The 20,467-nt window shown below is 63.2% G+C and overlaps 1 protein-coding gene across 2 annotated transcripts in view; it reads right to left on the bottom strand.

Moving 5' to 3' along the window:
• SCUBE1 (signal peptide, CUB domain and EGF like domain containing 1) overlaps window positions 1-20,467 on the bottom strand; it is a 129,622-nt gene that overhangs the window by 27,898 nt on the left and 81,257 nt on the right. Inside the window, exons 7-10 of one of the 2 annotated variants that reach the window (XM_061124369.1) lie at window positions 19,092-19,181; window positions 7,758-7,874; window positions 2,412-2,534; window positions 53-169 (exon numbers count right to left, since the gene is read on the bottom strand). In XM_061124369.1, coding sequence (XP_060980352.1) covers window positions 53-169; window positions 2,412-2,534; window positions 7,758-7,874; window positions 19,092-19,181 — 447 coding nt within the window. The remainder of the gene's footprint in view (window positions 1-52; window positions 170-2,411; window positions 2,535-7,757; window positions 7,875-19,091; window positions 19,182-20,467) is intronic. The other variant, XM_061124370.1, reaches the window with a different exon arrangement.

Below are 20,467 nucleotides of genomic sequence, written 5' to 3'. Positions count from 1 at the left end.
GGCCGGGCGCGTGCCTCAGGGGGGAGGTGGCCCTGGCGGGCGAGCTGCAGACCTCCGCAGTGGGTGGTCCCGTAGAGCGTGTAGCCGCGGTGGCAGAGACACTGGAAGCTGCCCGGGGAGTTGATGCAGGTGTGGTCACAGGTCCGCTCGAAGGAGCACTCGTCGATGTCTGTGGGGCCACAGGGAGAAAGGTCCGGGCACAGTTTCAGGGCGTGGCGGGTGGCACGGCCTTGTCACTCAGAGGGACATCTGTGCACAGTGGTCCCGGGGCTCCGGGCTCAGCGCAGAGCCAACTCGCGGCAAACCTCAGACCTCTCGTCCCTGCCCGATTTTCCATTTTGTCCCCACGAACCTCATGGTCCTGGGATAGAAGCCACCTCACTCTCTTTTCTGGAGGTGGGCAGGGAAGGAATATTCTGAGTAGAAGGGATTATTCTGAATCCTTGCCAGTCCATTAGCTCACACGCCAGTGTGATTTAGGGGAGGTATTCAATCCACACCAGCAGGAAACTGACAGGTCCACCCGAGGAAGAAGCGGAACTGTCACCCCAACGCGTCTCTAGAGAAACTGGGGAAAACAGCACAGATAGAAAGTGGGTGCTGGTCGGGAAGATACCGCCTGTGAAGAGTAACAAAGGAGCCTTGACAAGAGGTCAGATTTGATTCTGACCCCCTGGCAGCCGGGGTGAAAAGGGAAAGAGGGAGGGTCACAGAGGGCCTGTTCCTGGAAGGGAGGACGTGAACGTTGGGTTCACAGAAGACAAGTCTGTCCTGGCCACAGTTCTGAGGGAGACGGCCCCCGAGGGACAGGTGACAGGGACCAGAGGGCAAGGCAGACGCTGACCTGCCTCTCCTCTGAATGTGCTGTTCATGCGACCGCAGATGTCCTCATGACTCACGTGCGTTTGTAATAACACGCGCACAAGGAACGAATCACTGTGGGCGCTCAAGGGGAGATGAGGTTCCTCCCGGGGTGGGGGATCGGGGAAGATCCCCTCGTGCCTGTGTGGGAAGGGCACTTTGGGCAAAGGCTGGGGGGGTGGCAGCACCTGACCCCCAGGGATTGGGTGGGGCTCAGGGGGGCTGGGGTGCCCTTCCCAAGGGCCCTGAGTGCCAAGCAGAGAAGCCTAGACCCCTCCCCGCTGGAGCTGGGGACCCAGGGGCCGTACTGGAGCGTGGCCTGGGGCCAGATCCCAGGCCGCGGAGAGGTGGCTCAGGACGAAGGTGGAGGAGACTCAGCCAGAGTGGCCTCCTCCACGCCCGCTGCGGCCCCTCTCATGGGGCAGCGGGGATGCAGTCGAGGCTGCTCCCTCAGGCCTCCTGAGAACACAGCCAAGCACAGAGAAGCAGGGCGCCCAGGAGCCTTGCTTGGGCCTGGACAGATGCTAGGCTCCTGGGGGGGTGGGCCCTCGTGGCCCGAGAGGAAGTCAGGGCCAGGCTGCCCGGCCAGGGATGCGGAGGCCAAGCCCCGGGAGGGCAGGTGACCGGCTCAAGTCACATGAGGAGCCCCAGGCGGGCCTGGCCCTGGACCCTCCCTCACCAGCCTCTGCTTTCACCTCTCCTGGGGCCCTGGGGGTGGGGGGTGCAAATCCCGGGCCCCTAAGGGCCTCGTTTGAGCGGCACTAAGAGTGGAAGCCTCAAGTCCACGGCCGGACGCCGCCGGCTACACCCTATGACTGCTGGGACCCCCGCAACAGGGCGACAGCCACCGTCGGAACCCGGCCGCTGTCCCATCCCCACCACCGCCCACCCTCCGTCTGCACCCTTCCCGGAGCCGCCCCCTTCTTGACGGGCTCCCTGTGGTCCCTCAGGCTCCCCCAGCCCCAGGGCCACTTCCTGGATGGGCTGACCTCCCTGGCTCCTCTGGGAGGAAGACATCATCCTTCAAGCACTTCACTCCTGTCTCCCCTGCCCGTCCTCAGGCTCTCACCTGGGCTGTGACCCTTCACCTCTGCCCGAATCTCTCCTCCCCTCACCCCAGGTCCTAGCAGGTGTCCCAGGGGGCCTCAAGGAAGGACTGGTGGGCAGCGCCTGCCGTGTGCGACACCTTCCACCAGGTGGCATCATCCTGCCTCTGAAGCCACCGAAGGTGGCCTGGGCGTCCGGGGACTGGGGTCAGGCTGAGGTGCTGAGCCCTGCTACCTACTCGCTGGACCACCTGCACACGGGCTGACCCCTCCCCGAGCCTCAGCCACCATCCCTAACAGGGAGGGCTTGGACTGGAGGCTTCTGATGGCTTCTGAGGGCCCCTAGGGTCACAAAGGAGCCCTTGCTCAGGGCAGAAAAATTACGACCAGCCCCCCAGGCCCAGCCCAGGTGCGGAGAAGCCCCAGCCCAGGCTGCCTCCCCTCCTGGGAACCGGGGTGGCCTGGGGAGGGGAAGGGAGCCCCACGGGGATGCGGGCGGCTCACCTTGGCACGTCCGCTCGTCAGTCAGCAGCTTGTAGCCCTTCCGGCAGCCGCACTCGAAGCTGCCCACGGTGTTCCGGCAGAAGTGGTCGCAGCCCCCGTTGTTGACCAGGCACTCATTGATGTCTGCGGAGCCGGGTGGGTGGGTAGGGGAGGCGAGGAGAGTGGGCTGGGGCCCCTGGGGGCAGGCAGGACCGAGGCCCAGAGCCGCCCTTCCCTAACTGCCCGCTGCCCACCCGGGGGCTGCTTTGGGTCCCCAGCCGGGCCCAGGAAGGGGGCCTGGCTCACAGCCGTGGTGGGTGGGCGGAGAGGAGATTCCCCCCTCCCCCTGGGGACTTGGTGAGCCTGGCATGTGTGTGCAGGAGGGGGCAGGGAACTCGTGTCTGCTGTGCCCAGCCAGAGAGCAGGGTCGATGCCCCCCACGCCCCTCCATCCCGGGAGGTAGGCGGGCCTGGAGCAGGCGGCTGCCGCCTGAGAGCCGTGACTCTGGCTGAGCTGCCAGAGCCCCGGTCCTCAGCTCCCCATCTGTGAGAACAAGGATCAGAAGCGCCCCTACTTGGAAGGACAGCGTAAGGATGAAACGAAATCGCATCCCCAAGGTGCTGGCCCGACCAGCTCTTTAAAAAGTAGGTTTACTGCTCCAGCTTTACAGACAGGGAGACTGAGGCTGGGGAGCTAACTGGCTCCAGGTGTTGCACGCATCCGCGGGCTGCTCACTTCCCAGCCTGGCTCCTCACCCTTCTCCTTCCCCACGTCTGCCCATGGTTTGAGCTGTTTCTTCACTCGGCATTTCACGAGTGGTGGTGGCACCCTGACGGTCCCAAGGTGTGACCCCTCCCGAGCACCCCTAACCCGAACCCGTGTTTCAGGAACAAAGCTGCCTAAGGAGGGGCCGATGCCCCAGGGGAAGCAGCAGGACCCCCTGGAAGTTGTGGCAACTACCAGGTACCACTTCGTGCTGGTGAGCAGGCCAAGCGCTTTCTGGCAAAAAAGTCACTCATGTGACAGTCAAAACAACCTGGGGCCGGAGTCCCCACGTCACGGGGGGAGGTCACAGGTCGTGAGCCCAGCCCCAGCTACCTCCAAAGACAGGCCCCCTCCAGTGTGGCTCGCTGGCCCTGCAGCCTCCAGAGGAAGTGAAAGGGAAGTCGCTCAGCCATGTTCAACTCTTTGCGACCTCATGGACTGTAGCCTACCAGGCTCCTCCATCTATGGGGTTTTCCAGGCAAGAGTACTGGAGTGGGTTGCCATTTCCTTCTCCAGGAGATCTTTCCCACCCAGGGATTAAACCCAGGTCTCCCGCATTGTAGGCAGACGCTTTACCATCTCAGCCACCAGGGAAGTCCTATCCAGAGGAAGCAGGTGTCAAGGTCAAAGCAAGGGCCTATCCAGGACAGAGGTTCAGCCTCCGCTGCCCCCTCTCCTCACAGGACGATGGCGGAGGTTCTACATAGAAGCCTCTGGCAGGAGACTGGAGGCCCCTCTTGGGTCTGTGACCCTGGGCGGGGAAAGGTACCTCTCTGAGCCTCAGGTTCCCCATCTGCAAACTGGGCTGCTAGCCCGCACCTCTCAGCATCATTCACTGTGATCAAATGTGCAGAGAGGACCCGCCTCCTTAGGAATGCCTCAGGCCTTCTGGAACCCCCTATTTCCACCCTGCTCCCCACCTGGGCCTGTCAGCTGTCATAACAAGGGGCTGTCATAACAGCCAGCCAGGAGACTGGGGGTGTGTCTCCTGGAGGCCCCGGCTGGTACAACGGGTTGCTTGGGGGTCCCACTGGGGGAGCACTCATCCCCAGCTCTAGCCCCAGATACAGTGAGGGGGCGGTGGGCTTGGACAGCCCCTCGGCCTTCATTCCGACGCACCACTGCCCCCCGCCACCTCCTGCCCCTTGAAGACTCCCCGCCTGTTCCCTGTGAGCCACCCAGCCCCGCTAGCGGCTGGAGCCCCCGTCTGGCTGCAGAGGCTCGTGGCCTCCCCTCGGCCGCCTGGCCGGGCCGCCTGGCCCTCCTCTTCTCTGCACCCCTGGCTCCTGCCGCAGCACTGCCGCCCCGCTCCCCGGAACAGCTGCCCCCTGGGGAAGCCTTCCCTGATGTTCTCCCCAGTTTGCTGCTCTCTTGTCTCAGGACCTGCCCTCTGGAGAGGAGAGACGGCAGATAAGGCTCCCACGTGGAGCCCCAGGGCCAGGCAGGAGGCCTGCATGGAAGCGCTGCCCAGGAGGGGGCACTGGATGAATGGATGAATGGATGAGTGAATGAGGAGTCAGGGGGCTGAGGAAAGGGTGGGGTCTTGGCCACCAGGTGGGACATTCACTGCCTCTCCCACTGTTTGAGCATCAGTGTATGTGGGGGAAGGGGAGGGGTGAGCCGCAGGAATACGCGGTCGGACGACTGCTCCTGTCCCCCTCCGCCCATCCCACTGAGAGGGCACAGCCTGGCACCCCCGGGCCACGTGGGTGAGGGTGTGGGTAGGAGCAGAGGGAAGGCCCGGGGAGTGGGCTGGCTCACTGTGGGGCAGCTGCTGGGCAGAGCCTGTGGGTAGAAGGCGGGCAGCAGACAGGCCGTAGGGGGCAGTTCTCCTGGACTGTTGCAGCAGGTGCTGGGAGGAGGGGCTGATATCCCTGAGGAATTCAGGCTCCAGCTCAGGGAGTGGAGGCCCCAGACCTCCCTCCTCTCAGAAGGGCCAAGGAGCAAGCTGCCTACTTCCCAGTATCAGGCAGGGCAGCACCTAACAGGGCGCCTTGAGGCTGGAGCCCTGCCCTGACCACACTCTTCAGACCAGCAGGGGTCGGGGGCAGTCCTGCGGAGGCCCCATGGCCTGACCTTTCAGGCAAAGCACGTTCACTTTTCACGGCTGCCTCCCCCTGCCCCTGTGACCCCCAGCCATCCAGGGTTTTCAGTTCTGGATCTTCCAAGACCTCCAACCATTGGTCTTGCTTAACAACCATTGTTTGGCTTCCAGAAAACACTGAATCTTTGGTATCTTCCTCTGGGCCACTGCCAAGACCTGGGTGTGCACGCTGACCGAGGAGCCAGAAGCTCAAGGCCAGGGGACCCCCCCAAGCTGGCCTGTCCCTGCTGGGCCCCTGCACCCTGCCCTGCACCCCCTCCAGCCAGGTCCTGGGAAACTCGGGCTGTAAGCCCAAAGCTCTGAGACACCAAACCCTGGGGTCTTGAGGTCAACACTTGGTTTCGAGGGTTCCCTCATTTGAAGATGTTAGGATATTTGTATCATGCAGTTCTGGATCAGTCCCACAAGCCATAAATTCTAACATGCACGACAATGTCCAGACTGTCCTTCTCCACTTCCACTGATCCCTGGCCCAATGCACTGTCACCTCGAGCCTGGGTGTTGCCACACTGCTGTTCCAGACCTTGCTCTGGAGCCCCCGAAACCCCTGTCCCCAGAGCGGCAGGGACCATCTCAGAACAAATGCCTGACCTGCACTGCTCCTGCCCAATAGCATCTCAGGATGAAGGGCCAACCCCTTCCCTCAGCCCAGCCTCCCCCAGATCTGGGCGCACGGGCTGCTTTGGGTCCTGGAACTCCCGGCCTCTGCACAGCAGTCATGGGGCCAGGATTAGAGCCTCCTCCTCTGGCCCCCTCCCTCGCCAGCCCTGGTCCAGGCCAGGCCCGGTCTCGCTCTCCCGCCCCGCAGGACTACTCTACCCAACACCGAGGGGTCCGTGATACATGCTTATCTTGGTGATCTTTAAACATTAAACTCTGTCTTCTTTACTCAATAAAAGATCCCGGGGCACAAGGAATCTCTGCTTCATTCACCGGCCTGCCCTGCACCTGCACACGGGAGGAGCCCAGAAAACCTAGGGCCTGAGTGAACAAGAGGCCTTCCGACTCCAGGGCAGCGGGAGTGAGGAGGTCTGGCTGAAGGCAAAGGGGCAGCTCTGGTTAAAGGGCCCAGTTGTACTAAGAGGAATCACAGGAAACACGGTCAGGGGCTCAGACCGGTGGGCCTGGGGCTGTGTGGACAGCTGCCCTCCCCTGTGTGGATGTCCCCTACACTAGCCTCAAGGTGGAGGAGAACAGATGCCCCATGGCCCACCGTGGATGGGCAGGGGGCGGCACTCAGCACCCCCTTAGTGCTCCTTGGGGGCCACGTGACTGCTGAGGCTCCTGTCCGGTCCAGACAGGTCGGCTCCCAGCGGCGAGCTCCTAGCCTTGTGTCAGGACTGAGCCTGCCCCACCCTCAGCTCCTGGGTTGGCGTTGGACCTTGCAGGGGTGTGGAGGAGCCACACCCTGTAGAATCACAGAAGATTCTACCACCTTCTGTCCAGGCTCCAAGGGCAACGGGCCAGGCCTGCCGTGACGCTGCTGGGCAGTGAGGACCGCCGGGTCTGCGGTGGACCTGGGCCAGGCCTCCTGGCACCAAGCTCATGTGCAAGGCCTCAGATAGCCCTGGCCTGCCACCCCGCCCCCCCCGCCCACTGGGAACACATCTCACTCTAAGTGGTCTGAGTGGGGGCTACAGAAGGGCTTTATTTTCAAATAAATAGGTGGAAGAACCGTTATTTCTGTCAATAATCACTAGGTTCTTCCCAGCAAAGTGGCTGGGGAGGAGAAGTCATACCCCGTCTATTTTTATAGGCTTCAAAAAAGCCCATCTCGGACTCGTTAAAGTCACCCTAAGCCTCTGCTGTAAATGTTTTCACCCACTGGGTTTTGGACGTTCAAGTTCCTCTCCCCTTCCACGCTGGCCTCCAGGCCTGCCCACTTCCTGGCAGGGTGAGTCAGAGAAAGCTCACTCTTCTCTGGCTTCTGGCAGCCAGCAGACCAGCCCATTCCTGATCCCCCAACCCCTGTTTCTGATTTTTTTTCATTCTTAGTCCTTCAGTTGAGACCCCCGCCCCTAACCTTCCCTCCTCCGGGGATGAGGGTGCACAGTGTCCTCACTGGCCCAGCGCCGACAAGAAGACCATCCTGTCCTGGCCTGAGCCCTGAGCCCCGCCTCCCCCCAGCTCTGCAAGACTTGCCTGGCTAAGGTCAGCGAGCCAAGGAACCGACCCCGCCCAGCTCCCGGGGGGCCACAAGGAACCTCTGCTGGCCCAGGAAGCCCCAAGTAAAGGCACCCCGCTTGTTCAACCCAGGGCACAGCCACGTTCTTTGGCATCGGAGCCCCACTTAAGCCTGTCAATATTCAGTGGAACCAGGGGCCCCTGAGCCCCACTGCAGAGCGCTGGGCCTGACTCCCTCTTCTCGGCCTCTTCAACAGAAACACACCCTCACCCTTGCAGCCACACGCGGCTTCAGGCACAGCACAAGCGGGCAGCCCCCCGCCTGTCCTGCCTGCCCCGCCCCAGGCCCGGCGAGAGGGGCGGCCTGTGCTCACCTTTGCACGTCTTCCCGTCCGACTGCAGCGTGAATCCCACCGGACAGCTGCAGCGCACGCCGGTGGCCGTGTCCTTGCATGTCCGGTCACAGCCTCCGTTGTTCACTGCACATGTCTCTGAGGAAGCAGACAGGAAGAGAGGGTCTCAGTCTCCTGGGACAGAAGCCCCCTGCCTTTCCCCAACCTTGGTGGGACGTCTCCTGAGACTGGAGACCTGAGTTCAAATTCTAGCCATGGGGCCTCTCTGAACCTCAGGCTACCGGTCTGTCGAATGGGAGAATAACACTGCCCCTTCGCAAGATGACGTTGGATGGGCACGCTTTGGAACCTGCAGGAGGCTGAGCCCACAGGGTCAACACCACTCACCAGGGCCAGTGCCGCGATGGGCCTGGCTGGGAGTTGACCGCCCAGGGACAGACTCCGAAACTCTTGCCTTGCCTGGATTCAGATGCCAAATCCAGACTGGCAGTTATTGGGGTTCCCAAGCTTGTCTCAGCCGTGGAGATGCGAGGGGAGGCTCCCAGAGCCCACACACCATCCCTCACCTTGATGAGGCTCTCAGCCCAACATCTGTTCTCACTGAGCAATAAGCCAGAGTGTCTGGTTTTTGTCCACTTGAAGCTAGTCTAGTGATTTTTTTTTTCTTTTTCAAATTCAAAGGGGCTGGAGTGGCTGGGGGGATCGCGGAGGTCACTGAGCCTGTCGTGCGGTGAGAGTGAGCCTCCCCAGGCCCGGGGAGGGGCTGGCACGCCCGGGTCACTGGGGCACACGGAGGGGCCTAGTTCCCGGGACCCTGGGCCTTTCAGTCCGGGTTTCTGCCTGGGCATCTGGCGCCCTTTGATCTTGTGGGAACTGTGCCCGAGTGGGCTTCCCTCTCCTCTGTGTGGCTAGGAAGTGAGGTGCTGAGGGCATCTGCTCGTATAACCGGAAATTCCCTGCCTGCCTACCGTGGCTCCCCCCGGGGTGCCTGGCCCCAGTGGGCCTCTTCCCTGAGACTTCTCCCAACCGGTTTACCCTGTCTCTCCTTCTGTGGTGCCTGCCTTCCTGCAAGTGGCCTTCGGCTCTCTCCAGGCGGAGTTTGGAGATGAGCGTGGGAGTGATGACTGAGTACGGGAGTCCCTGCTGCTAATGCCTTCCTGTGAGCTTCACCTTTCAGGGGTGGTTGGAGCAGGGAGGGGAGGAAGCCAGCTTTCTCCCTGCGTGTGTGTGATTCTGGGGGTCATCCTGAACACCTTGAACTCAGGGGCTGTGCCCGGCAGGCTAACACTAGCCCTGCTCCTTGAGGCTAACGTCTATACTGTGAGAGTTCGAGCCGTGACAACTACTGAAAGGCCGGTCTCCTGGCTCTGACCCCCCCCAGCCTTCCGGTGTTGTCTCTACACAGCCTGGCCCCCGGCTGGCTGGGCGCGGCATCCACCTCTTTGCTGTGGAGTGTGCTGCCCGCTGCCTTGGAGGCCTCCTGTCTGCTCACAGTTCAAGGCCAGCTCACAGGCCGTCTACACAAGGAGCCTCCCGAGGCCCAGATGCAGAAAGGAGGCCCTCGCCCCCCACCCCGCTCTGCTCAGGCAGGCAGACCTCGACGTTAGTGTGGGCCGAGCTCTGCACCGCGTGCACCTGCCCGGGCCCTCCCGTCTCCCCACCCGCCTGCCTCCTGGGGCCAGTGGACGCGGGGCGGCCAGGGGGCGCCTCTGACGCTGTCATTCGCCGAGTGACCCAGGTAGGCCAGCCCTCAGGGCTCCATCCCAGCACCCACGCCTGGCGGGGGACAGTGAGCCTTCTGTCCCCAGGGACAGGGGGTGGGTGTCAAAGAAACCCCACCCTCCACAGCACCCAGCCCGGGGCCCAGCCTGCAGTAGCCGCTTAACAAATGTTAGTTTCCTCTCCTGAGGTTACAGAGGGAAAATCCCGCTTCCTGCTCTCAAACCCACAGCCCAGGTACCCCCCCCCCCCCTCCGCTCCCCAAGTGCCTCTCATGTGGGAGACCCCTCTCTGGAGAGGGCACAGGGAACCTGCCTGCTTTCCAGGTGCCAGTGGTCAAGCCCAGGCCTGGGAGAGGCGGGGGAGGCCCGGGAGCAGGGACGGGGCGCAGCTGGGAGGCCTCAGCCGGTGTCAAGGGGATGACGGCCTGGCCTCTCCCTGGCGGTGGAGGTGGGACGTGCTGCAGGCACTGGGGGCTGTGACCCTGAGAAGCAGACCCCCCGGGGGTCCCGCTCCTCCAGACCATGGCCCCACTCGGGGCAGCCAGTACCCTGGGGCTCACATGTTAACACTAAGAGCCGGCATTCACTCAGGGCCTTCTCTGCCAGGCCCTGTTCCGGGCAGGGAGGGGTGAGTGAGGCAAGTGACCAGCCATCAGCCTGCCCACACGGGGACCTGCCCCTGTGCCGTTTCTGCCATGCCCACCCATTGTCCTGAGGTTCACGGACACTGTTGAGTGGGAGACATACGGAAAAGCTGACAGCAAGGCACAGCCAGTCCTCTGGGCTTTACGGTGGGGGCCAGGGACTGACAGGCTGGCCTGGGTGGGACTGAGAGCTTCATCCCCGGGGCGTTTCCAAGCAGAGCCTACTGGGTGCTCTGAGGGGGGCTCCTGGCCTGGCTCACCCTCAGGCCCCCTGTCTCCAAGTGTCTCAAAGGACAGCCTCACTTCTCTGCGCCCCAAGACCAGGGGCCACCCAGCCTGCTGCCAGGCCACAGCTGCCTCAGATGCAGAAACCAGACGGCCCTGTCCTCCCCCGTGACTACAGGGGCACCCCAGCTGCAAAGGGTGAATGGCGGCAGCAGGCTCTCTGGCCCGGGGAAGGCCCAGGGAGAGGCTCTGGGCCCAGCAGCACAGGCCGTCTCCTCCGGCTCTCACTCGCCTCCCACTGGCTCCCAGGGGCCAGAAGGAGCTGGCATCTGAGGGCAGCTGCCTGCGGTCACATCTCACCCAGGAGCTCACACTGCCAAGGGAGGCTGGAGGCTAGGTCCAGGGGACAAAGCCAAACCCCAGAGTACCGTCCCGGGGTCTTGAGACTTCCCGTTGGACCCTTGAGCCCGTTGGTGTCTCCCTGCACTTGCCTCTCCAAGACAGCCGCTGGGTCTTTCTAAAAACCTCTCCTCTCCACCTGGAAGGGCCCCTCCCGGGGTGCCGCCCCGTGCAACTGGCATCACACCGTCTCATCCTCCAAACTCCACAGCCTTGCAGAGCCCCAGGGGTGGGGGGCCCTTTTGCAGGTGGAGGAACTAAGGCTCAGAGAAGTTGGGTACCTTCCTAGGTAGGATCAGGCACATGATCTGTGGGACCCGGGGTGAAATAAAAATGAAAGGCCCTTGTTCAAAAATCGTTAAGAATTTCAAGACAGCCAAGCACTCAGTCAACTGTGGGCCCTTCTGAGGGCAGGGCCCAGGGGCGGGGGGCCCCGGTCACGCAGCACAGCTGGTGGCCCGAGGGGGCAGCGATACATGCCCCAGTGCCTGGCCTCCTCGCCGAGAGAGTGGGTAGAACTCTCACCCCACAGAGCTGGGTTGGCAACTGGGCCAGGGGGAGGCTGAGCCTGGGGTCAGGGGACTGAAGTGGAAAGGGACTTGGGGGTGAACAACCCTCTCCGGTAGGCAGGAAAACACAGATGGGTTAAAAGGGTCGTGTTTAGTCTTTCCCTGAGGGGAGCCCTGTTTCAAACCAAGCCCCATGACAAGCCCAGGACACAGAGGGGGAGCAGACACCGCGCAGGGGGAGCAGACGCCGGGCAGCCTAGGCAGCCGCTCAGCTGGACCTGCTGCGCAGCCCAGCCAGGGTCTGATGCGAATGGACGGCGGTATGGCCCCTTCAGTTGGTGCTGCCTGCGTGCACTACCCTAGATCTGGGGCCAGGTCCGGCCTGAAGGATGGTCTCAGCCACAGTGTAGTGGCTGAAACAGGAGCTATATGGGGGCAGAAAACACCACTCCCGACGCTGGTCCTGCGAGCTTGGGCAAGTCCCGTGACACCCCGAGAGGCTCTGAGCAGGTGAGCCAGGTTTGGCCCGGGGACCTACAGGGATGCTGCCAGCCCTAGGTCTGCCCTGCCCCTTGAAGGCCTCGCCCCGGTGGTGGGAGCAGCCCGAAGCCCCCGCTGACATGTGTCCGGCCTGTTGGGGCTGGCCCACCTGCCTTTCTGCCCCCGGGGTCCCCTGGAGCCCGCTGCAGAGCCCCTGAGCCCGAACCCTCTCCCGCAGGTGACTCCTGAGCCCTCGGTGGCTCCGAACACTTTGGGGTAAGAGTCCCGCTCCTGGGCCAGGCCCTGACACAGCGGCCGGTCTCCCTTGCTGCCCAGCCTCTGTGTGCCGGCCCCCTGACCCCTGGTCATCCTGCAGCCTGTCGTGAGCACTGGGCTCCCTCACCAAGCGCCACAGTGCGGCTGACCTTCCCCACAGGGCCCCCCTAGGCCGGGGTGCTGGGGGAAGCCGCCCCAGAATGCCCAGGCCTCTGCGGGGAGCTGGGCCCTGGGGCACAGGCTAGTGTGATGGTGACGGCCGAGTGTGGGAGTCGTGGGGGAAGGGGGCTCAGGGCAGCTAGGAGGCAGGCGGTAGTGGAGGCCAGGACCGCAGGCCCACGCCACCCCTCAGGGCTCCCGCTGCCAGGGAGCTCGACTTGCCACGGGGGAGGTTTCTGTCAGTAGGACTGTCTCCCTGGAGGCACCAAGTGGGGTTGTGATTCCAGGGGCAACTCCCTTCCCATGGGCCTGCCCGGAGGGCGGGGGTTTCTCACCGGGGCTCAGAGGGCAGAATCTCCTGGACTTGAGGATGGCACCCTGTGGTCTGTGGCAGCCCGTGCCGGGGAGCTGAGGCCAGGGGAGGGGCCGGGAGACCCTGGGGAGGTTTCTTCGTCTGGTTTGCGGGATCTTGAAAGGCCCAGAAGGACACTGAGGTTTTGTGCTAAAGTGGGTGGCAGGACACGCCGTGGCAGGAAGCCTCCTCCCTGGCCTGTGACTCCTGCCTTTCCTCTGTAAGTGGAGGCCGTGGAGGGCAGGCACGGGGGGCTGGCGTACGGCCTCTCGCTTGAGGCCCACCCTCAGGAGGGAGGGCTCAGGGCCATATATCCGCTGAACAGGAGGTGCGGGGGGCTTGGCAGGCGGAAGCAGCCTCAGGAAGGTCACAGGTTGGTAACCGTCCCTTGGTGCCCTGCGGCCCCTCCACCCAGACTTGGCCGGGGATCCAGGTGCCAGGCTCCCTGGCTCTGCCCGGCTCACAGGGGAGCCGTGGGCTAGTCCCAGCCTCAGTTTCCCTGCCCGGGGCCAGCAGCACCCTGCCACCTCTTCTGACTGTCGGGCACCCTGCTCCTCCCCTCGTTTGACCTCTTGATGTAGCTAAATCGCCACATCCCGCCTCCTTCCACTAGCCCTGGTGTGTGTGTATGCGTGAGTGTGTGAGTGAGACTGTGGACGTGTGTATGACTAAACTGAGGGCAGGAGCTCAGAGCCTCACCTGGGACCCCCGCTGACCAGCAGCGCTGGGCATCAGCTCAGGGACAGGGGTGAACACAGGTTCAGTGCCCGGGGCTCAGCCCTGGCTGGAGGAGGGTGCCTGCCTGGCCCTCGGGTCCCACCCTCCATCTCCCTCCAGCTGCCCACCACCCCTGCTGAGCCTGACCTGGGGAACTGCCTTGTGTTGCCCACCTCCCTCACCTGGGGTCTGCCTGAGCCCCTTCCCACGGCCAGGCTCATCCAGGCTCCGGGTCCCGCCCTTTCTCTCTGGGCCAGACACCCGTCTGCATGAAAGAGTAGGCAGTGAGGTCCTGCTCCTCCCTGGGCACCTCCTCCAGGAAGCGTTCGTCCCTGCTCTGAGCCAACCAGCTTCCCCTGGGCTCCGGCTCTGATCAAAGCCCGGAGCAGTGGTGTCCCCAGAGGCCATCTGACCTGTCCCCCATCGGGGGCTCCCAGACTTGTGACAAAACAGGTGCTGGAGGAAGAAGGGCAAGCTGTGGGGATGCGGGTGGCGGGGAAAGTCCAGTGAGGTCTGGACACGCCTCTGCCAGGTAGAAGTGCACAGGATGGCCCCTGGGCACAGAGGGGCAGGTGACACGGCCCACGGATGCAGGAAGCCTGGCACAGGCTGCGTGTGCAGGGCCTGAGGGGCACGTGGAGGTGAGAGAATGTGTGGGTCTGGGATTCGGGGTGGGAGGAGGGGGTCTGGGGCGCAGGTTAGTGAAAGGACCCAGGGACCTAGAGATGGTGGCTACAGAAGAGAGGTGGCAGGCAGGTGATGGACAGAGGAGCTGGGAGGCTGGGGAGGAGGCGTGTGAGGATCGAGAGACTGACCTCTCGGGGCGGTCACATGTGTGGTTTAGGAGGCTGGGGACAGCACGGGGCTTGGTCTGCGCGCCCACGCCAGCTGCTGCTCCCGCCAGCGCTGCACCCAGCCCGTCTGCCCTGGGCCTGCCGGGCCTCCAGCCCTCGGTCCGCTCCTGGGGCTCTGCCAACAGCCCCCATGCCTGAGCGCCGCCCTGTCTGGGCACAGACGGCCCGGCCCGGCCCATCCTCGGGGTCCCCTGAGCCCAGCCAGGGAACGCCCAGCCCCGTCAGTGGAAGGGGAACCTGGGCGCCCTGCCCAGAGGCGCAGAGGGGCAGGGAGCTGGGCGGCTGCCAGCCATGGGGGGTGCACGGGGAGGAATGCCTGGCTCCCTTTCTGCGCCTCGGTTTTCTCACCGGTAAAATGGGAAATAATTCAGCGCCAACTCTCAAGATGCCCGGGAGGTGAGGCTGTGGACAGGGCAGGACCCCGCGGAAGTCGGGGCTCAAGGTCAGCTACGCCGTGGTCACTGGGCCTCAAACGTGGGCGTCTCTGCTGTCCCGGGCTCGCGGGGGCCCTTCAGAGGCCAGGCTGTGAATGTGCCTTCAGCAGGGGTGAGTCCACCCGGCTGGCTGCCGGGCCGACACACCCGAGCTTCATCCCAAGCCTCCGGCCTGCTCTCCTCCCGACTGAGGGCCCTGGGCCCAGGAGAGTCCACGGGCCTGGACCCTCGGCCCAGACCACTGCTCACTGAAAGCGTGGCCCAGGCTGGGTCTCTTCCCCACCCAGGGCCTGACTTCATCTGAAGAGTGGGGACAGCTGCCTCGCAGGGTTGTGGGGGGACTCACGGGGGCTGACCGGGAAGCAGAGGGCATGCGCTGAAGTGTGCCGACCACCTTGGGGGGCCGGGGGTGCTCACCGCTGGGGAGACTGCAGGGGCTGCCGGAAGCCCCCCTGAAGGGGGCAGGGACAGGGCTTAGGGTCCCATCCATGGCTCCCATGCTTCCAGCCCCTGCCTTGTGTGGGGAGACTGGGGTTCCCGGGGTAAATCCAGGGATAGTGCAGCGGTGGGCTCTGCGTCAGTGGAGCTCGCAGCTGACCGATGAGCTGGAAGGGTCTGCCCAGCCCCAGTTTGGACCGTCCCTGGTCAGCAGAACCGCCCCTAAAAGGGCTGTGTCTTACTCCCCTGTAACCCCCCGTGGCAAAAAGACTTTGCAGATGTGATTGAATTAAGCCTGAGATGGGAGGTTGCCCTGGCTTATCTGGGTGGGCCCCAGTGTGGTCACAAGGGTCCTTAGAGGTGGAAGAGGGAGGCCAGAGAGAGAGGCGTGGAGATGCAAGCAGGCTCAGAGGGGTGCAGGGCTGCGGGCTCTGCAGATGGAGGAACATGGGTGGCCTCTGGAAGCCAGAAAAGGCAAGGACATGGATCCGTTCCTAGAACGTCCGGAGGGAAAGCGGCCCTTGCTGACACCCGAGTCGTTTCTGACCCACGGGAGACAGTGCACTGGTGTTGCCTAAAGGCACTAAGGCTGTGCTAACTTGTGAACGGCAGCAACGGGAAACCAATCCGGCTTCTGCTCTGGGCACACTTGTGGGAAAGGCGCTGATTCAAGCCCTGGAGCTGACAAGTCTGACTCCCAGGGTCCCATGAGTCTGGCGGTAAGCAGGGCCCCAGAGGCTCGTGGTAAACTGAACTGCGACTCAGACGCTTCTCACGATAGTCGGCCGGATTACGGAAATTTACCCCCCAGCCCCCAGATCCAAACATTTTAACTGATTTTAATGGGAATCTAAAATTGGTTACATCCTTGAGGCCTCTTTCCACAGAACTCTGCCTGTTCTTAGCCTGGGCTCAGGGACTGGGGGTAGCCGTCAAAAGTAACTGTTGGGGGTGACTGAGACCCCCAGGGTGGAGCAGAGCCACCTGGCTCTGAGTGGCCCCAGCCTGCTGCCCTTCCGGGGAGCCCCTGAGGACTGCAGCCAGCCCCAGCATGAGGGAGAGGCACTGTTGGATTTCGGTCGGCTCGTGGGTTCGGGTTTCAAAACTCGGGACCCCTGTGCCCTAAACGCCAGGCCCTGGGGAAAGAAAGAGCAGGCTCCCAGAGAGGAACTGAGAGGCTGAAACGGGAGAAAGGGCCAGGGTTTTAGCTCCGACAGTCTGTGTCCTCTGAAGTTTTTTGCTTCTGTCCTGGTGTTCTTGGCTCTTGGTGTTCAGAGGTGAGACTGCTAGTTCAACAACTCGAAGACGTCTGAGGGACTTGTGACCTCTGCAGTCTGGGCACAAAATATGTCTGAAATAACTCTAAGTCAAAGGGCCTACGGACGCATACAAAACCTGAATGGTCCATCTCCACCTGGGGAAGGCGAACCGGGGCGGGCCGCCTGCTGGGAGGAGGTGGGCGCTTACCCTCTCTGAGACACGGAAGGGGCTTCACCCTGGTCCTACTGCTGACGTGAGGTCACCGCTGAGGGTGGCGAGCCTGGGCCTGCGCCACGGAGCCCCTCGGGGCTGCCAGAAGCAGCCCTGTGCCCACTCGCTTCTGGAGGGGCAAGGGAGGCCCCTCTCCCAGTCCTGTCTGACCCACCCTGAAAACAAACTGCAGCCACACAGGCGATAATCACACCTCAGGGCCGGAAGACACCTGCCAGGCCATCTCAGCCACCAGGAGACCGCACCACATGTGCCCGGCTCTGTCTGAGGGGGCCAGCAGACCACGCAGGGGTATTCCGGACCCCAGCCTTCTCTCAGAACAGCCCCTTGCCTCTGTCCTCCTGTGGGGCCGTGCGGCCACTGCAGCTGTCAAGAGCGGCCGAGGGTCTGCCCTTGCCATGGAACTCCTCCGAGTCTCATCGGCTCCTGAACAGGCGAGCCAGCTCCTTCTCCCCTGCCTCCTCCACACGCCTCCCTGCACCAGGACCTAAAATGGGGCTCAAGCAGGGCCGCCAGCCGCAGGCTCCACACTCCACGCGGAGGCTGGGCTCTGAACCCCACGTCCCAGGTGTGCTTGGACCAGCAGGGCAGGGTGGGGACGGTCACCTCCCTCACTTTAGGCCACTCCTTCCCTCTCTTCATCCAGCCTGGGAGCAGCCAGGCCCCAGTGGGCTCTAGTAGGTGGGCTTGCAGCCCAACAGGTTCCTTGGTTTGTACCGCCCTAGGCTGCTCTCCGAGGGGACCCGTGAAAAGAACCGTGAGCTCTGGAAGAAGGACGGCTCGAGACTGTGCCTTTCCCCGGTGCTTCTGAGGATAATTACCTAGTTCTGGGCGTGCAGTCTTGGCTGTGGGCCCTTGTCCCCCTGTGGCAGGTATTGTAGGGAGACCAGAAGGGTGGGGTGGGGGCGGTCTCCTGCCTGGGGGGCCGGACAGGTTCTAAGGGCGTGGGGGTGCAGGGACACCATCCAGGTGGGCAGCCAATCAGCATCCATCTTGCCCCCCAACCTGGTGCAAGGGGTCAGGTGAGGGGTCCCCTGACCTGCCCCCCAGGCCTGGGTGCCTGTGTGCCCAGGGCTCGCCTCCCAGCCCTGCCCCAGGACCGGGCTCTGGGCTGCTCTCTCTGCCAACTCTCACCAGATACGGATGGGGCCCTTTTCTCCACCCACCTGTCAGCTCAGCCCTCTTCCACCACCATCCTTTTGCTGGGAGTGGGGGGCCTGGCACCTGGGAGCCCAGCTGCTGGGCACACTGGCCTCAGGCAGCAGTGCCCCCTGTCCTGCAAGTGAGGCCTTGGGGCCGGGCCCTCTTGGGCCTCGGAGCACCAGCAGCTCGCACGTTCCTGCCACCTCCTCCTCTCTGAGCACCGAGCACCTCCTCATTTCCACAGCGCCGGCTCCCCCCTTCGCACAGGTGGGAGTGGACAGGCCTGGCTGCTGGAGCCTCTTAGCCCACCCCTTTCAGCTCGTCCCAGGCCACCCAGAGGGCCCAGGTCAATGAGACAGCCCCGCACAGAGAAACTGCAGGGCGTGGGCTTCCAGCCTGAGCCTCAGTTTCCTCCTCTGAGACTTGGGCAGTGTACTGCCTGACTCCACGGTTCCCAAGGCTGCTGTGACCTAACCAGAGTGCCAACCCAGGCGACCCAACAACTGTGTTCCTAGTTCCACCTGGGGGCCAGCAGCCCGAGAAGCGGGGCACTGATGGGCCAGAGGGACAAACGAATGGGGAGGCAGATGGCTCTTCTGGCCTGCAGACTGAGCTCGGCTGAAGACCGGTTATCTTCTCCTTTTTCTTCCCCTGCCTGGCATCAGCCGCCCTGAGCGGCCCCAGGTATTTCCAGGCAAGACTCCTTACAGTCGGGATGCACGCAGCAGGGGGGGCATTGCTTAGAGTGCAGCTGGCCTCAGAGACCCCCCAAGGCAAGTAGGGGCCCAAGGAGAACAGGGGAAAGTGGGCTGAGACTACCAGCCCAGCGGGCTTGGGCTGCGGTCATTCACGGGTCTGGGGAGCTTGGGGCCAGAAGGGGATGCTAGGTGACCCTAACAGGTCCTCCCCTCTCTGGGTACCAGGTTTCCCAACCGCAAAGCCAGCAGGGTGGGCTGGACACCCCCCAGAGCCCGCAGTCCTGGACCTAGACGTGGCTTCTCCCCGTGGACGTGGCTCCTCCCAGCGAGGAGATGGATAAGGAGGTGCTGTCCGAACCCCTGCTCTACACTCACATCCCACTGCTCCTGCTGCTTTGCCGATGCTGGGATCCTAACTGCAAACGAGGGCGTCCCTGCGAGGAGAGGGGTTCACAGCACGCGTCTCCTTACACGCAGGGGCCCCTAGACACTGGCTCTGGGTTCTTTGCGACAAACACACAGAGAAATACACGTGTTTGATGAAGGGTAAAAACTTTAAAAAGGGAAAAGTGAGTTCACATCTGGAGCAGAGCCCCCCACACTCACATGTGGCACGCACGACCACACACGTGTGGGCACACCGCACAGACAGCCCCCACGCATGCACACCCACAGGCCACGCGCCAGTACAACACTCATGGCCTGACGCACGAGCACGCACACAGATGCCCCACACGCTGGCACATCCCACCCACACACACACGCACACGCACAAAGGTGCAAGTACAACAAAGGAAGTGGAAGAAAAGTGTTACCCATGAGGAGCCGCCGTTTCACCCGCTTGTCCACATCAGCTACTGACGTGGCATTGAACTGAGAGCGCTCAATTGCAGCCTCATCCTTTTCTAAAACACAAGTAAGGGACAAACACGGAGCCGGTGGTTAATGAGAGCCCACTTCCCGCCTCTCGGCGTGGCGCACACACAGCAACGCAGCGTGAGGGCGGCGCGGCGTCCTTGCCGAGGGGCTAACCCCAGGAACCTCCAGGTGGCGTGTTCGGGGCCGGGCCGGGGTGCGGGCAGAGGAGGGGTGGCCACAGCAGGACACGGATGGGACTCGGCCCATCTGCAAGCGACACGCACACAGGAGGGGGCTGAGTTCAGAGCGGACCGGCCCCACGTGCAGAGGGCCAGTGAGGCGGGCAGTAGCCGCCCGAGCTCGCGAGGACGCAGGCAGGCACAGACGCCTGGCTCGGGCTGGGGAGGCAGGCTCAGGACAAGGGGAAAGCGCCGTGAGGGCCGGTGATGGATGCGCCTGCGTGGCAGACACCCCGTCTCAAAGGTGTGAACGTGGGTCAGACACTCATGCAAGACCGAGGACGAAACATACAGGGGAACAGACACACAGACACACTCGACAGTGGACCCAGCTGGAGACACAGAGAAACCAGGGGGTCTATTTGGGCAGCGCTGGTTGCCTGCTTGTCACTGGAGGACTGGAGCGAGACAGTGGAGTGCTCAACGAGGGGCTGCAAGGTGGGGCTGGGGGGGCGGCCGCTTAGGAGTGTGCAGAGGGAGACGGCCGGGTGCCCGGAGCTGCCCGATGAGACGCTCACGAGGTTATAGAGGGCTTGTGCGTCTGTGCTCGGTGGGACATGTGGGGGGATACCTCCTCCCCTCAGAAGGGGGTGGGGGCCCCGAGGAGCAAGGAGCAAAGGCAGGTGAAAAGTTCTCTGGGCCAGCAGGGAGCCAGGGCCCAGGAGCCAGGCCTGGAAAAGGACTTCTAAGGAGAGGGGAGGGGCAGGGGAGGGCGGGGGAGTTATGTTAGAGAGTAGATCCAAGCAGGGACTTACACATGCAGCAGACATTAAAAGATTTAAAAAAATAAATAAGAGAGGATGAGCCAGGTGGACAAAGACAAGGTGTTAGACGAGGCTGGGGAGCGTCTGGCCAGCAGCGGTCTGCGCTGGTCCGGGGCCGGCAGAGGTGGCTCCATTGCAGGCGCAGCCGCTGCGGGAGACCCCAGCAGACAAGACAGGAAGGGGGCCCGGCAGCCCAGGAGAGCCCCCGGGGCACAGTGGAGACAGGGAGAAAGGCGGGAGGGGAGGTTCTAGACGGGATCAGGCTGCAATAGAGACACTGGTCTGAGACCGGGTTTGGCTTTGAATTTTTTTGTTTGTTTGTTTTGTTTG

This window comes from Dama dama, chromosome 22, assembly GCF_033118175.1.
Source record: "Dama dama isolate Ldn47 chromosome 22, ASM3311817v1, whole genome shotgun sequence".
NCBI lineage: Eukaryota > Metazoa > Chordata > Mammalia > Artiodactyla > Cervidae > Dama > Dama dama.
Note: the sequence above shows the minus strand (reverse complement) of the source record. Positions and strands in the feature narration are given on the sequence as shown.